The 16,790-nt window shown below is 41.9% G+C and overlaps 1 protein-coding gene and 1 pseudogene across 1 annotated transcript in view; both read right to left on the bottom strand.

The window, feature by feature from the left end:
- The window catches only part of LOC120714995 (mucin-17-like), a 47,611-nt gene extending 37,627 nt beyond the window's left edge, over nucleotides 1-9,984 (bottom strand). The window contains exons 1-3 of the mRNA XM_040001710.1: nucleotides 9,551-9,984; nucleotides 2,136-2,380; nucleotides 700-807 (exon numbers count right to left, since the gene is read on the bottom strand). Of these exons, the coding sequence (XP_039857644.1) occupies nucleotides 700-807; nucleotides 2,136-2,380; nucleotides 9,551-9,661 (464 nt within the window). The 5' untranslated portion in view covers nucleotides 9,662-9,984. The remainder of the gene's footprint in view (nucleotides 1-699; nucleotides 808-2,135; nucleotides 2,381-9,550) is intronic.
- Nucleotides 9,985-11,769: 1,785 nt separating this feature from the next.
- LOC120714728 overlaps nucleotides 11,770-16,790 on the bottom strand; it is a 16,254-nt pseudogene continuing 11,233 nt past the window's right edge.

Here is a 16,790-nt window from a genome sequence, read left to right as displayed (position 1 = left end):
CATCATTATTAAGCTATAATCGTCATAGCATAGTCCGTTCAAGTTTCGTTATTTTAACGCATTCTTTTCTAAAGAAGTTCCGATAAAGCGAGTAGGAATATCACCGAGGATCACTACGAGGGATTGGTTAACACAGTCACACATGACTTCTGCATAAAGACTCTGCCAGATCCTTGTAAACACAGCGTCTGTCCTCACATGTTCACTTGGCAGTCTCTGCTAAAGGGTGGAGAAGCAAAACAGACTAAACTGTGTGCAGGTGTCCAGTTTTACTACGCAACAAAGCAGGAACTCTGCTTTTTCAAATGATTTGTCCTTTCTGAAGTTTTGATATTTCTAGTTATTCAAAGCTTTTCACTTGTTTTACCTGTACATTTTTACAAATTCACATCAAGCAATGATACTTATACTTCTGGTTGACAGAAGACATCAAAGCATCAGAAGAATTAGTGCATTTAACTTTAGATAAAAGCAGGCGTCAGGCAACACTGACCACATCAGACCATGTTAAGGCGTGATTGCTGCAGAGCCACAGCAATCATACCCATCACGCTCGAGCATAAGTTAGAAACATTAGATCACCCTGCCATCTTCTTGTTCCACTCCATGCTCCCTAATTTCACTCTTTATCACCACGTCTTCTGCTGACAGCACAGAGGACAGCCGTCTAGCCATCATCATGCTGAACCTATGAGGTACCTTGAATCTTGAAACAGCAATGGTTGACTGACTTCTATGTGATGCTGCAGACCCGCCAGCAGGGGGTTCACCTGTTCACATTTCCTGTCACCTGAGCTGGTTTTAGCTCTGCTAACACAAACCCACACACACATATGCAGACATATTCACACATGAAGCAAATCAACAACAGGTTTGCTTTCACTCTGACTAAATAAACTGTTACAAGTGTGTTTCCTCACAGCCATAAATTAAGAAAACGTAATATTTAATGTATTATACAGTATTATTAGTGTATGCACATACTGGCCACTTTATTAGTTATTCCTTGCTAGTCTAGGTTGGACCCCTTTTCCCTTTAAATGTAAAAAAAATGTAACGATGAAGGAAATACATGGAAACTGCAGATGTTCCAGCTAACAGAGCATTCTGATTGGGTATATATTTAACTGTCTATTATTACATAGACAATTAAAGCTCTAAGGGCAAACTGAATCTACATTTAATATTTATTATGAGAAGTATTAGGAACAACTGACGGACAGTTCTGGCAATATAAGAAAATATGTTAACATGTCAGCTTATTTTGATATTTTTCCCAAACTTCTATCCTTTTTTTCGGAGATATATGTTTTCAGTATTGCTCACTTTAAACTAGAAAAAGAGAAACTTGAGAAAAACCAGAAAGTTATGACAAAAAAATATCCCAAACACACGAATCTGTTCAAGTCGTGAGAAGGAGAAAAAGGAAAATTCATTTTTCAGGCCTTTAAAATCACCTGCGGTACACAAAGCCAGCAAAAAAATGCGTGGGTAGTAATTTATGAGGCCTATTTGTCACTAATGGAAAAAGAAGAATACTTACTTTTATCGGCAAGTAGACAAAGAAACCAAACAATTGTAGCCGTTTACATTCCTCAGTACTAAAGAGTCTTTCTAGAATGAGTCTTTCTTCATTTTGTGATCGTCACTGATGTTTATGATGACATTGACAAAACTGCCAGGTTTAATCTTGACTATCAATTCTGCCACCAGCACTAAGAATCAGCTCTGTCTCAATGATTTTTTGCCACTTGTAGCAGCAAATCAAACCTGATAATCCTCATCTGATTATGCATGATAAAGCCAAAAACAAATTGCCAAAGCATTACCTCAATTCTTAAGTCAGAGTAGTTAAAAGGACCTCTGTAAATCGGCATAACTTGGAACCATCCCAAAATGGTTGTGGTGTTACAAGTACAGTCTGTGTTTGGGCGCAGATCTGTTATGTAACGCCACCAGATGTCACCAATTATATAAAAGATTCAATTTAAGGGGGAAGATTTTGTTTAGGGTGAGTGCAGGGCTTCAGGTTAGAGGAGTAGTGATTATGGTTAGAGTTGGAGTAAGTATCCAGGAAGTTATGTCTTCTGAAGTGTAAAAGTCTGTGTGTATGTGTGTGTAACCCCTCCACTTACCCCAGTGAGGACTCCCAGATGTTGAGCTCGCTGCTGAAATCTAAACTGGGCAGCAGGTCGTGAGGAAACTCAAGCTCCTCCTTGTCCTCCTGGTCTGCTGCCGTGCCTCGGCTCTCCTCCACCCCGGTGATGACTGGGATGTCTGGCAGCACGGGCTGAGACAGCAGGCTGTGCTGGCTGGTGGAAACCTCGGTCAGTAGCGCTCCGTCGTCCCTCTGGGTCGAACTCTCGGCTCGAGCTTCAGCCTGCAGGAACGGTGAAGGGTACCAGTGAGCTACACGAGGGAGTCTCTGCCACACAACACACACACACACGTGTATACTTAAGCAAGTGTGATCATGTCGCGGGCAAACATGGGAACACCCACAAATTAATGCTCAAAGCCAGACATCACATGAGCAGATAACTCCACCCATGTGTTTGTTTGTTATAATGTAAAGGCCACACTGGCTGAACTACGTCCTTCCACTCAGACGTCTTATCTGATACGTCTCTCAACTTGCTTTTCTTATGCTATTAAAAGATTATTTCCAGTATTAAATCCTAGCATTTATCCCGGCTCACTGCAGTTTAATCTCTGCAGCTTTGTTTACACCCCACATTTGAGCATGTCCTCTGAATGGGACAAAAAACAACTAATGAATTGAAAAATATTGTCATCAGAAGTACTTTCCACCTCACAAACACCTCTGAGGAAATACAAATGTATTTTTTCCCAAGGTGTTGAAATAATAATCATTAAAGCCAAACCAGTTTTGTTGGATGGTGACAAGCGTAATTAAGCAGCACAGACAAGAGCAGGTATTTTGGATGATATCTTCTGCTTCAGATGTGTCTTTATCTGAGCCAATCATTTTTCCAAGCAACCTGAAATACAGTAAATGAAATAATCTGAACTCTCATCTGCTTTTTATTTCCTGATTGTTCAACAGTCAGTTGGAAAGGATATAGCCACAGCCACAGCACTCGCTATGAGGACAATAACAGCCTCACGGTGCACAACACTCAGCTAAGCTGCAATGCAATAGAGCTGGGGTGCTCTTGTCTGTGGATGGAGGTGGAGAGTCGGAGGTTATTTTTCTCATTTCTTTTCATTTGTTTCGCGCGTCCAGATTTAGAGATCTAACACAGCCCTGCCTGTTATATTTAGTGTTTCCTTTTTTACACAGAGATCCTGATTTTAGCCAGTGAGTTGATTTCACGTGTGAGTATGGATACAGCCACACAGTGGTAATGATATCCTTTGAGGATCTGCTGAGATTCAGTATTAAAGCACATTGATTATTTATGAATCACTCATAGCTGGCGTGCAGTCATTGCAAGCAGAAACGAAGGTTAAATCAATTCAATGTAGCACTTACACGAGAGCAAGTTTGACCTTATATACACTTGCTTTAGCGTCTTCACTCATATGATGTGATTACAGTAATGCTGCAAACTATTTCAAGCCAGAAACAAAAAAATATATTCAAGACCGACTAGAAAAACACCAACTTACGCTCGAGCTTCGCTTTAGTGCTGTATTTCCTTAATGTGGAAACTGGAGACACATTAACAAATAAATTTGTGCTGCAGGCTCTGAGTCACTGGCCTCACCTGTGTGACCACAAAGAGCCTCCTTTGTGGGACATATTAAGCACAGAATGTGCTTGCATGAACACACACAAAAATTGTGTGCTAGACTTTTAAAAGACATTTGCACAAGAATGGTGTCATGCCGTCTTAGTTTATTTTTAAATGTTCTAATTTAGATTCTTTTTTTTCTTGTTGTAGCAAGAAACCCAGCTACACAACTGGCTGCAGAAGAGAAGATAAAACATTAAAAGAAACTGGATGCAAAAAAAAGGCCTGCTGCAGGTATGAGTGTCACTCTGAATGTCTGTGATCTCCCTGCTGCTCCTATTTTCCGGATTAATGTTATATAATCAGGTGTTAAAACAATTCCTTCACACCTTAACAGTGATGCACGCTGGGATCAGCACAGTCATGAGAAAACTGTATGTTGCCATGTGTCGAGTTTCCTGTTTCCTGCCTGTCATGCAAAAGACAGAAAACATACAACCCGTACCTTTTCTCAAATGAGAGAATGACGAGGAAAAGCACGCCAAAGTTTACAGCAAACACTCATTCAACATTTCTTAAAAGGTCATGAGTGGGGGTCACATGTGGAAAGTCAAGAAGGTGGAAAATCACACCTGCTCTTCGTTTGTTCGATCCCTACGCAGAAAGCACCTTTTGTTAATATTTAACCCACAGGAACTAAACGAAAAGCCACAGTGAGAGACAGCGAGGCTGACTGGCTATTACTGCCTGTGCAGCAAATACTCTCTATTCAAAACGTCAATGCTCGAGCCCTGAAAAAAAGCCTTAATGCTTCACACATGACTGCTGTAAACATGAAAGAGGAGTGCTGAAGAAGGAACAGGTCCCCTCTTCACCCACAGACACACAAAACCGACTCAACATATCCACTCCATCCACCCTCCTGTATAAAACACACCTTTGATTGCACGTCCTACGAGCTTTATCTCATTTCATCTCTCTTGCACTTACCCAGCAGTGTGCTCCACTGTCCTGAAGGTGACTCTACAGTGCAGTGCAGCTCCTCTGCTACCCTTATTCTATGCTCACACTGTGCAGGCAGGCTCTGCAGGGCTCTGTGTTTTGAAGGAGGGCAGTCGAGAACACAAACATGCTGCAACACATGCTGCTGACGCTCCCGCTCCTCCTCTCCTGTACTTCCTTCTCCTCCTCTCCACAGCCCTGTCCTCTTTGTAGAGTCACTGCCGCTCCCCCTTTAAATTTCCATGAGCCTCCTCTGTTTCTTCCAGTGTGTGTATGTGTGTGTGTGGTCTCTAGAAACACTACACTACCAAACCTGCTGCTGCTGCTGAGACTGACTAACTTGACTTGTGCTGGCCTCGTGGAAGTGCTGAGCATTCTCCTCCCCCTCTACTGTAAACTCTTTCCACTCAGCTCTCCTTCTGTCTCCTCCTCCTAGTCTAAGAACTTTCCCTCTTTTCTTTTCTTTCCTTCCCTATTCACCTCCTCCCCCTTTCTCTTGCTGCTGTGTCTTGTGGTTGGTAGCATTGACAGTGCCTCTGCAGGTGAATGCTGGGAATTGGGCCAAGAGTCAGGCCTGCAGTGACCCCCAAAGAGAGGATCAGGTTACGCTCTAGGAAGCTGTGGTTACACGTAAACGTGGGCATGTATGCCCTTTAGAGCCACAGCTCACCCCGCTGTCAATCAAGAGATGTCAATTCTGGATAAGAAACTTAACAACAGCTCCATAAGAAGCTGTCTCACGGATAAACTATTCCACAGAAGGCAAAACAAGAATTTAATAAAAACTCAATCAACAGACTCATTTTAAAATTCTGACTGACATAAGACTAGAGTTTAATAAGAATGAAAATATAAAAATAACAACCAAGAAGAATCTGATTTGGCCTAATTTGATAAAACAAAAATTACTAATTGTGCTGTAATGTTATTTTGTGTATAGCCACATTTCTTATGCAAAGCAGAATTATGAAACCACGCCTCAAATTATCGTGAACAAATTGAAATTTTATATCAAATCTTTAAAATGATAAATGCTATGATATTCGTGCTTTTCTTTTTTCATTTTCTCTGTCTTTTTCATCTAATATTACACTCTATTGAAAACATGTTAAATAATGTTTATATGCATAAACGTTCATTACATTGTTCATTGCACATCACACAATAATAGTTGAGTAGTTAAAAAAAAACTTATGAATTTGCACCACAATTTCTTCCTGCATTGACCGCAGCTTCCTGCTTTAAACATGACCTTTCGATGAGGTTCAAGTGCGTCATCACCACATGATTAAACATACTGATATGACAGTTCACTGTTTTTAAAGGTTTTACCATGAAAAAAACAACTTTCACCTTTCACATGGCATGAATGGGTTATGGTGATTTGATCATGATGAAAGTTGCTACGAACAGGCACAGTTTGAGTGGTAATACCCCCCCACCCCCACCCCAAAACAAAAAACAAAAACAAAACAAAAACAAAAGCCATCCGTACCTGTGAGCACTACAAATATCGTATCCACACACAAGCTAATATTATCAAAGTGGCAGTCACACGTACACACACACATTGTACCTGCACGGAGTCATTTTGACTTTCCTTAGGTGGCAACAGAACAACATTTTCTGCAGCGCCCTCTTCTGGCTGTAACGAGGGAATGAAATGGTTCACAAAGAGATTTTTAAAGGAACAACTTTACATTAAATAGAAGCAGTTGCATGCAGAGTGCACTGAAAACAACTCGCCACTATTTTTTTTTTTAAGGGGAGTAGCATGTTAAGCTCAGTCAGTCTGTGAGTACTTAGTGCTGGAGCATATAGCTCATGAGTCAAATGTTTAAATTAATCCTATTAGGTTAATCCAGAATTCCACTTCTGAAGTCCTTCAGTCACATTTTAAATTCCCGTTTTTCTATAGGTGTCCTTCTTCTGGTATGTTTGTCTTTGTTATTAGAAGTGCACAACAGCAACATTGCAATAATGAGACACGCAACGGCCTTCTAAACATCATAAAGGCATGAATTATTATTAGGGTGTGTAGCAATGGGCATAGATTAAGACACATGCTGTGAGTCATTAAATAACACATCTGATCTTTATCGCAGCTTTACGAGGGTAAATCACAAAATAAGACAAGCCATGTTATCTTATCTAAATGCTCATTAGACAAGCCTCAGCATTTAAAGCCCGTGTATTTCACCGAAGCAAAAAGTTAGTATTCATGCGACTGTGTTAGTTAAAAGAGCTCAAGGTGTGCATAGCAGCAAGTAGAGATCCTAGCTATCCAACGTCTGCAAGCTTGCCCTTACCAATGTCTCAGTCGTGCTGCTCTCGTTCCCCATGGCTTACCCAGCTGCAGGGCCACAACTGCCCAGAGCAACAGCCTCTCACATCAGCTGGCTGTAAGAAACTAGCAACAGAGACACCATCAGCGTACAGCAAGGTCAACAAGGAGACCTGGAGTCTGAACAGCCATCCCTCAGTAGTCACAGACTCCTGCGTCACAGGATTAAAAGTCTTTGGTATGAGGTTAAACTTCTGTGGAGTGAGGGGGAATTGTAAGTGTGCGTTGTTTTAGAGATTAGGGACGTCTGATGCAAGAACCTTACACCAAGACCAAAGTGCAGGTTTCAAGTCTGCTGATGTGGCCTTAAATGTGGGAAAGCTGGAGCTTCGTTGGTAGAAGGACAGTTGAATTTTTTTTTTTAATTGTTCTAAACATGAAATGTGTATTAGTTAGATTAATCTCCAGCTGCAGTAACTTTGTATAACCTCATGTCTAAAAGACATGAAACAAACGGACTCCCAGCATCAGAGCATCCATGCATCAGCACATTGAAGGATACATCAGATGCAGAAATATTCTCTCACAATCATCTCCCTGTCTCGTGAGGATACTTTTGTGTTGTCTGTAATGCAGCTGAGCCGTGAAAGGGAAAGGCCCGTTCATGCATTCCCTGTATGACTGCAGGGACTGCATGGTAGCTCTGTGTTTAGTCAGAAAGCACTGACCTGAATATGCAAGACTTTATAAATAGATATTTGCCCTGTTCACTGCTGTTGATGTTTATTACAGTCTTATGCGCAATTTTGTCGCACAAACTAGATTTCCAAAAGAACGCAGAGGCCGTATAGTCCATCCGTGCAGTCAAAGCATGGCCTGAAATCATTTTTTGTCTCACATTTTTACATTAAAACAAAAGACAAAATGGACATCCTATCCTCACATATTAAATCACACCTATTCTGTGCTGCGGCAGTTTATCGGCCCTGCTCGCCTGCTTGCTATTTGTGTGATTGGGGTGTAATTTCAGCCCCTATAGTGACACGTGTGCACTTTAAGTGGCAGCAGTGTTTCGGGGCTTTTTGGCAGCCCAGAAAGCACTGAGGGGAAATCATGTGATTAGGCTGTTGCCAGTTCTCTTCTCACCTCATCACGGCCTGACCATCACTCAACGTGAGTAATCTTTTAAGTTCACGGGTTTGGCTCAGAGCCATGAATGTCTTTGGTCAGACAAATATGAGTTTGTCCATCAGCGGGTAAACAAACCGCCAAACTAAACAACACAACACGTAATTTCTCAGAACTTTGCAAAGCATTGATGTGCATATAAAGTTGATACATTTGTGATTAAACCCATATTCACCATCATGCCCACCAGTAACCGTAAACACTCACACTTAATCGAATACAGTCACACTAATCTCTGTACAGGTTTTAACAATGTCACCGTAATATAATCCAAAGTTTTAACACAGCTGCAACTCACCAAAAAACTACTCACCACGCCAAACAAAAGTCTTTTTTCTGCTACAGTGTGTGCCCCCCAGCTTTGACAAACCCCTCCAACCTGTGTTTACTGTCAGACTCAAGGCCAGTGTTTCTGTCCTGTCTTCTGAGGAGCCCCGGTTCCTCTGTTGCTATTTTTGCACTGGACGCAGGACAGGGACAGAAGTTGGGACAGGATCAAGGGAGGGAGGGAGGGAGGAGACCGAACTGGAGCTGGGGAAGCCATGTCTGCTCAGGGAGTCAGTGGGCCGAGGGATTGTAAACAAAGACACACGTTATGGAGAGGACGGCATGTCAGACCTCACTTGTCACGTAAGAGGCTGCAGATGGCGTTAAAGTGTCCAAACCACCTGTAGCATCCTTTAATATCTACACCTTAACATCTACTGATCCCCTCGATTTCAGTCTGGTGGTCCTCTTTTAAGTCCAACACCTCCCTGTAGATTTCCCTGTGACTGACGTGTAAGGACAACACCAACACACTCACACAGCAACCTGACAGATGGGAAGAATAACAAACAGGAGCCCAAGTTACAGATTTGACAACAGAGAGGCTTAAATGTTTTTTGGATCCTCACATCTGCCATCTTCAAAGGCTATTTTCAGCCAAGCGCCCCAGTGTGTGCTGATAGCATCATCCCTATAAATAACAGTACACGCATTGTTCACCAAACACACTTGTTATAGATTTTCCTTATTTGTAGGCTGTGGACTAAATGAATCTGCAGATGTAAACAATCCCTTCTCTTGTCAGTCTGTCTCCCATCTTTCCTCGACTACGATCAGCCTCACACTCTCACGTTTATACTCAGCTCCTCCTTTCCCTACTCCCTGATCTGTCTCCGCAGCTCCTTTTTTACTGCTGACATCGCCCCTCCTCCAACACTTGAATGCACCTTCCCTCTCCCCGCTTTCTCCTCAGTAAAGACTCAGCACTTGACCAGTAAAACCTGCTATGTTTCTTCTCCCATGCTATCCCCTGCTCAGTCCCACAGACATGGATGCAATGCTGCAGCCAGTCTCTGACAGCCCCACAGTTTTCCACCTCTCCTCTGTTTACCTTGCCGTGTGGGATTCCGATGCAGCTCCCCATCTTGTATTCCATGTCCTCCTCTGGTGAAGTGACTCTGGCACTACACGGCTGGCAAAGCACCTTTCTGCAGAACTGCATCGTTGTTAGTCAGACTCAGCATTGCCAAAGCAGGAAGATCTCTGCAGGAGCTACAGAGTGAGGGTGTGCACGCCTCTGTGTCTGTGTGAGTGTGTCCCTCAACGACTAATAAACGCTCTGCATTGCATTGCCCATGGTGTCCCTCTGACATATATTTTCAAGCCATTGTTATATAAAATCTACATTACATAAGGAGTCCAACCTAAATCAAATCAGAGTGAAAAAAGGGAGCCACTCTTTCCTGTCTTAATGCAGCCTCACTCTACATCAGTACACAGGGTGAGCAGACTGAAGCACTGCTTTGGAGGGAAAAAAGCTCAGAGTGGGAGAGAGGAAGAGATGGGAGGCAGCACAAAGTGTGCCTGTCTCTTTAAAAGAACCAAGATGATGCTGGTACATCATCATGATGGGTATGTTTGATAGTATCAGTGCATTCAGCCAAATGAATTCGATCATACTGATATTCACTCAGCCAATATCGAATAAAAAAGAAACCCAATAGCAAAACAGAATAAAGAACTTTTATCTTTTAGCTGTTTATCGATTTAGCTGTTTATTGTTTAACTCAACCTTTTTGTTACATTTTTGTAGCATAGTAACAGGGATATATCTATACCTGATGAGTTCCTGACATCTACAGAGAGGAGGTCAGAGGCTGCTCCCTGTTATGCTTCTGGGGGTATTTTGCAGGCATTGTTTGGGTCCCTTTTCTCCTTAGAAAGAGGCATAAAGGCAGATTCTACAAAGTTGTTTTGAGATATCACCTTTATCCTATGATGAATCATTCTTCTCCTGAAGGGAGTGGTCTCTTCTGTGATGAAAACCTCCTCTCCAAACTTGGAGGATCAATAGAAAAGCACTGTGTCTGGCCTGTTTTGGCCTGGGTTGTGTCTAATGTAGCATGACTTTCCACTGTAAGGAATCTAATTATACAAACAAGCAAAAAACAGACTGGTCTTGGAAGACATCCTGAAGCCTAAATTGTTCCCGGTGCCAGGCCAGGGCTTTGAATGGCTGCTTGTGCGTGAGTATGTGTATAAATACACTGTGAAGTGATATAGAACCTCTAAGGTTAAAAAATATGTAAGGGTAGGTTGGCCAAAACATCAGTATGCACGGACTCTGCAGTCTACTATCACTAAGATAACATTTTGGCTCCTTAAAAATGAGCAACTCACAAAATTTCCAGTTGAGACAACCATGCATCATAAATACAGGCAGATAAATGATTCTGACATGGTCCAGGGACCAGACCAGCTGCAGAAACCGGCACTCCAGTGATCACGCTTCATAGTAGGTTTACATGAAGAAAACCAGTGGAAAAAGAAACCTGACTTTCCCTTTCCCTTGATTTGCGCAAGACTTAAGACTCCTATGTCATGGACAGACTAATCCGTCATAGGAAATTATGGGATATGAACAAAATATCAAAACAATCCTTACTGCAAACTTTCTTGCACTAACGATATACAGTTCTGTGAAAAATAAATTAGCCGCAAGTAGAACTGCTGTCAGCAGCAACTTAAAGCAATCACTGTTTATGTGACTTCATCGGTCTTTCACATTGTTATGGAACAACTTTAGCCCATCTGTCTTTATGTTGCTTCACTTTATTGAGGTTTGCGGGCATTTGCACTGCTTTTTTTAAGGTCTCGCCACAGCATTTCAGTCAGCTTGAGGTCTGGACTTTGACTCGATCATTGCCACACTTCCATTCTTCTCTTTTAACAGCCTTTCTGTTGCATACTTGCTGCTTGCTTGGGATCATTGTCCTGTTACATTACCCATGTTGGTTAAATCTTAACTGTTGATACAGTATGACCTCACAATGAAGTTCAAGGTCAACTGAGTAAAATCCAAGGTACCCAAGCCATGTGTCTGCTAACCAAGCTGAAATAAAAATCTTCCACCACCATGGTGAGTTAGTGTGAGATGTTTGTGGCTTAATATCCGGTTTGATCATTGCCAGTCATGGAACCTTCATTTCTACCAATGTGTTATGTCCAAGCTCAGATTATCAGAAGCATATTATGTTAAGGCTTTGTGTATCAATATTCAAGAGTTGCAATAAAATAATTTTAAAAAACTTTTTATGTATTTATTTTTTAATTATTCAAACTTAAAACGCAGTAAAAAATAAACAAATGTGCAATAGAACGATTATTATACATTGACCTCAACTGATAAAACTGTAACACGTCACTTTATTTATTTATTTTATTAAGTAAAACGTTTAAGAACAATGTTTATGTTTTTCAGTGGGGAAGATGGTGTAGTCTGTCAGTCATTCTGTTGTGTTTGGAGGGCCGAATAATTGAATCTCTGATGTCGAAAGGCATCTATGAGCTCCTGAGAAGGACAAAGCAAACTTTACAATTAATATCACAGGCACAAAACAAAATCTTGATTGTAGCTACCGTGCTTTTTATTAATGTGCACTTCAGGCCAAAAACCTGATAACCTTCCATATCTTTGGGCTGATAGAGAGGATACACTGTTTACGGCTGGTGGAACCTCCGGCTCCACCTCCCCCTCCTCTACAGGAGCTGAAACATGAAAACATTGTTGTATTTCATCATTTACCTCAAGGCATTTTCTATGCTATCCCCCAGTCAGAACAGTACAAGTGTCACATCATCTCACCTATACATGGCAATTTCTCCTCATCAAGATACATTCTTGCCAGTCCATCCTGAAACACAAATGAAACTGTCCATGCCTGTTTATGGTCACCAGGAGGCACTGGAGTTCACTTTTAAATCTTTAGTAAATACTCCTTACTCTGATCAGAAAATAAGTGTGAACGATGTTCTCCACTGTCCGGGAAAAGGAGCTGGGGTCAATGACGAACTCGTAATATGATATTGGTGAGGTTGCTGTGATAGAAGGAGAGGGGAAAAAAGTACCACGTGAGCAACTAATAGTTTACACAGCCATGCGATGTCTCTGAGGTCGACTTCAAACTCACGATCATCTTGGTAATAACTCTTCAGGTACCCCAGAATCCTTTCCACTTCTTTTTCTGTCGCTTCTTGTTGCGACTCTTCCATTTTCTTCAGCTAAAAGACATTTAATGACACACCGAATAAGTGGGATAGGTCCACAAAATTAAAAAATAAATTTTAAAAATCTGTTGTAATTTCATTTGTAAGAAATACAATTAGATAATAAAAAGTCAAGATATGCTCTGAAAGATGAAGATTACAGTGAAGGGGCCTCTCTAACATGTAAGGGAAAGTTATTCCATAATTTAAAGCAGCGACAGAAAGGCCCTGTCCCCCTAACATTCCTTCTGGATCTCAGTACTTCAGGAGCAGTCTGGTCAGCTGACTTGAGAGTGTGTAGGGGTGAAGAAGCTCAGAGAGGTACGGTGGTGTAAGATTGTGAAAAGATTAAAGTTGAACTTTAAAATATACGGTCAGCCAGTAAGTAGGCCAGGAGAGGGTTATTATGCTCTGTTTTACAAGTTCCTGTTAACATTCGTGCAGCCGCATTTTGAACCAGCTGCAGGTGCAAGAGTAGCGACTCACTGACTCCCACATAAAGAGAGTTGCAGTAATCCAGATGGGATGAATAAAAGCATGGATCACTGTTTCAAAGTGCTGCCTAGAAAGAAAAAAAATTGACTGGTTGCCAATCGCCTTAAATGATGAAAACTAGACTTAACGACCCCGCTCTGATTTACGCTTCTAATTTAACAATCACTGTCCAACTTCAAACCAAGATCACTACGAATAGCTTTAAAATAAACTTCCAGGGGTTCCAAATTAAACAGAAGAAGAATGTCACACAGGGGATCATTTTGGTCCAAATACCAACAATGTGGTGAGTATGTGGTGAAACTTGGTGTTATGTGTTGGAAAATGGAAACAGGGACGGGTGGGCTAACTACATGTATCTTAAACTACATGTAAGGTAACAGCAGCCATGGAAGTGTTCATTTCAGTTAACCTGAGTAGGCCATTATCCTTTTGGCTTCCTTTGCTGGTAGGCTTTTCTTTGCCGTTCTATCCTTTGTGTTTGGGGGAGGTGGTTCTGCATAGAACGAGCCCATCCTGCAAAGAACCAGAGGATGAGAAACAAAAAAAAAAAAAAAACGAAAATCAGAAACGTATCCACATAAAACCACTGTGTGTTATTCCATCTTACGCCATAATTTGGACAATGCGCCTTCTGTTTAGAACTTCTCATATGTAAAATCCCAGGGTGAGGTTTGCGTTGATGACATTATGCTCACATTGTTGAGTTGTCCACCATATTGGACATGACCACCGCCACCAGGGAGGGGAAACTGTGTCTTCCCTGACTGATGGTGAGTGGGTAGGTTTGAATCAGCCATAAAGAGGGTTGCCACACCAAAAGCCTCCTTGTGATCATTTAGTCCTGCAGATTGCTTTGTAGTTTCCATGGAAGACACCAACTTGTCCTGCAAACACGCACCAACTAAACTCCATCGCGGTAGTAAAAAAAAATGACCACTCGGAGAGTTTGCTGGTAAGTGTCTACAGAAAAGCTTCCTGCATCAATCTACAGGCAGCTGGAGCAATCTGCCAGTGAAAAACAATTAAAAGAAGGATATTTGTGCAGAACCAGCCGACCTCTTTGTGTCCCAATTTCACCAGTGACGGGCAGCAACCATTCACCCAGCTGGTCAGGAAATACACATCTCTCTTCCATCACGACTGCTGGTTGCCAGGGGGTTGCTGACTGTGTGTCTGGGACCTTATTCACGTCATCGTAACAGCATCAAATTCTCAAAATAGCATCACATGACTGCAAAAGCCAGAGTATGACTGAGTAAGCATTACCCTGCTGCAGTATAATTTTGGTGCCACATCATACCATCCATAATATACCAGCATAAATTTTTATGCGATATAAAAGTGTCGCAACCTGATGTGAGTGGTACAACAGTGTCATGCGTTTACATTTCCCAGCAGGCACAACAACGACACAATCCCAGACTGCATAAACAACAGCCAAGAAATTCCAACACCACAAAATACTTTGTAAAATATGCAAGAAATCTCCTCCTGTTAAAGGTAGAAACAACAAACTTGTTTTGCCATTTGAGACAAAAGTACAAAGTTGAGTATACCCAGGCTATGACAGCAAACGACACAACCTGGCATCACTCAAGCACTTGTTATTTGCACTCCATGAGACAGGAGGAGCAAACGGTGGAAGAGAAAAAAAATTAAGAGAAAAGAAGGTTTTTAGGAAACGACAAAGAGCTGTTCAAGGATGCTTTGATTGATGGCAGCAAATCTGGAACCACTTATTCTACTTTTATGGACTGGCAGAAGACCACGTGCGCTTGTCGAAAGAAAATTTCTGTGTTATTAATTTGCTTCTTCACAGAACATCAGTCTATTTTTAGTTGGCAGGCAAAGACCCTGGCACTGCAGTCCCAGCTAGTAAACAGACTTGCTAAATCACTCACATGTAGTGGAAAGAGGGTGCTGTCCTAAAGCAGCACTCTGCTCTCCTGGCCAATCGGTGCCAGGCGTCCTGTGGCAGGTAGCCATTAGCGGTGTTCTGCTGCTCGTCTTCATCATCTTCTAGTCGGTTCAGACCCATGAAAGACAACTGTAGAGAAACATAGACATGACCACTGCAGTATGTGATGCTTTGGAAGTTGTGTTAAAAATCGCACATTTTCCTACATTTATTAGCATTTGTGTCTGATAACTCACTTAAATGAGCAGGAAAAAAAACTAGTACAAAGCTGCTATAGCTACCGCGTTATCATAAAGAAAGGGCTGCCATATGACTCATATCCCAATATAAGACATTTCTCATCCACCATTTTCTGTAAATTCTGTGAATCTCAAGCAACTCGACTTGTGTGAAGTGTTTTCACTTTTCAGTTGGAGTCAAGTGTTTGGGCAGTACATTAAACTATATATTTTAGATACAAGTTGTAACGGCCACCATTTCCTTTGTATTTCTTACAAGCCGTGCGGCGGGTAAAAGCCTGTTCTAATGTTTGAGTCTAAGGTTTATTTTTTTGCTTCTCATCCGTAAACTCTCTCCATACTCTTTCTGCTGGTATTCTCTGTGCCTGCATCCACACGATGACCATCCAAACAATTAAGAAAATATTGCCATAAACAGTGTATTTTGTGATACCACAAAACAAATGATAGCGACAATATGAAACGATAGATGTTTTCATTTCATCATCCGATCTGTATATTTCAATCATATCACACAGCCCTACAGACAATATTTAACAATTCATGATTACTGGGGTTTGTCTGGCCATCATATGAGTCCACTAAACAAACTCCTGTCAGCTTTGTTTTGCCCTCCTTGCCTTTTTTTAACCATACATAACTTAAGGTAAAAGAAAAGCATGTGCAGCTCGAGTTACAAATCCAGACAGAAATACTGCAACTGTACAAAACTGCAAGGTCTGTATGGACCACTCGTGCAAGGTGACTGAAGGACAGACATGATACAGTAATCATACTCACGAGATGCTCAGCAAAAGCAGTGGGATCGAAAGCGGTTCCCTCGGAGAACAGCTGGCTAGCTTTCTCGTCCCCAGGTCTGTAGCCACAACAAGGAGCTGTGCATCCAGGGCTGCTTCTCTCGCTTGTCGAACTGCCACCAAAACCCCCCCAAAAAACTGTAAAGTCTAAAGGATTGATCTGCTGGCATGTGTTATTCATTTACATGTATCAGACCTACCATCTTTAAAAAGTTTGTTTGCTTCCTCTAAAACCTCTGTTAGTTTGTTGTTTGAAGGGCTCAGCATATCTTCCCTGTTCTCTGAAAAACAAAACAAGAAGAAAAGCACATCAAGGATTTGTTTGTAATACATACAAATCAACAACTTTGGCCATCCCCAAACCTGCTGGCCTGTAGTCACTCACGTTGCACTGAGCTGATGAGGTCTCTGTATTTGCTCCTTATTTCTCTCCTCAGGCCCTGGTCATTGTCGTCGTCTTGCAGGTCGGCTGGGCCGATGTCACTGCCACCCTCGTCCCCGTCACTTTGCTGCTGGTCTGCTTTCCTTCGGCCCGCTGAGCCATTATGCCGGGGAGCTTCCTCGTCACCACCGCCTTTGGATCTCTTCATCTTCACTCTCGCACTAGTTCGGGCTGTGTTTTGTGAAAGGGGA

This window comes from Simochromis diagramma, unplaced genomic scaffold, assembly GCF_900408965.1.
Source record: "Simochromis diagramma unplaced genomic scaffold, fSimDia1.1 OVJJ01000421.1, whole genome shotgun sequence".
Classification (NCBI taxonomy): Eukaryota; Metazoa; Chordata; class Actinopteri; order Cichliformes; family Cichlidae; genus Simochromis; species Simochromis diagramma.
This window is presented reverse-complemented; position numbering and strand designations above follow the sequence as displayed.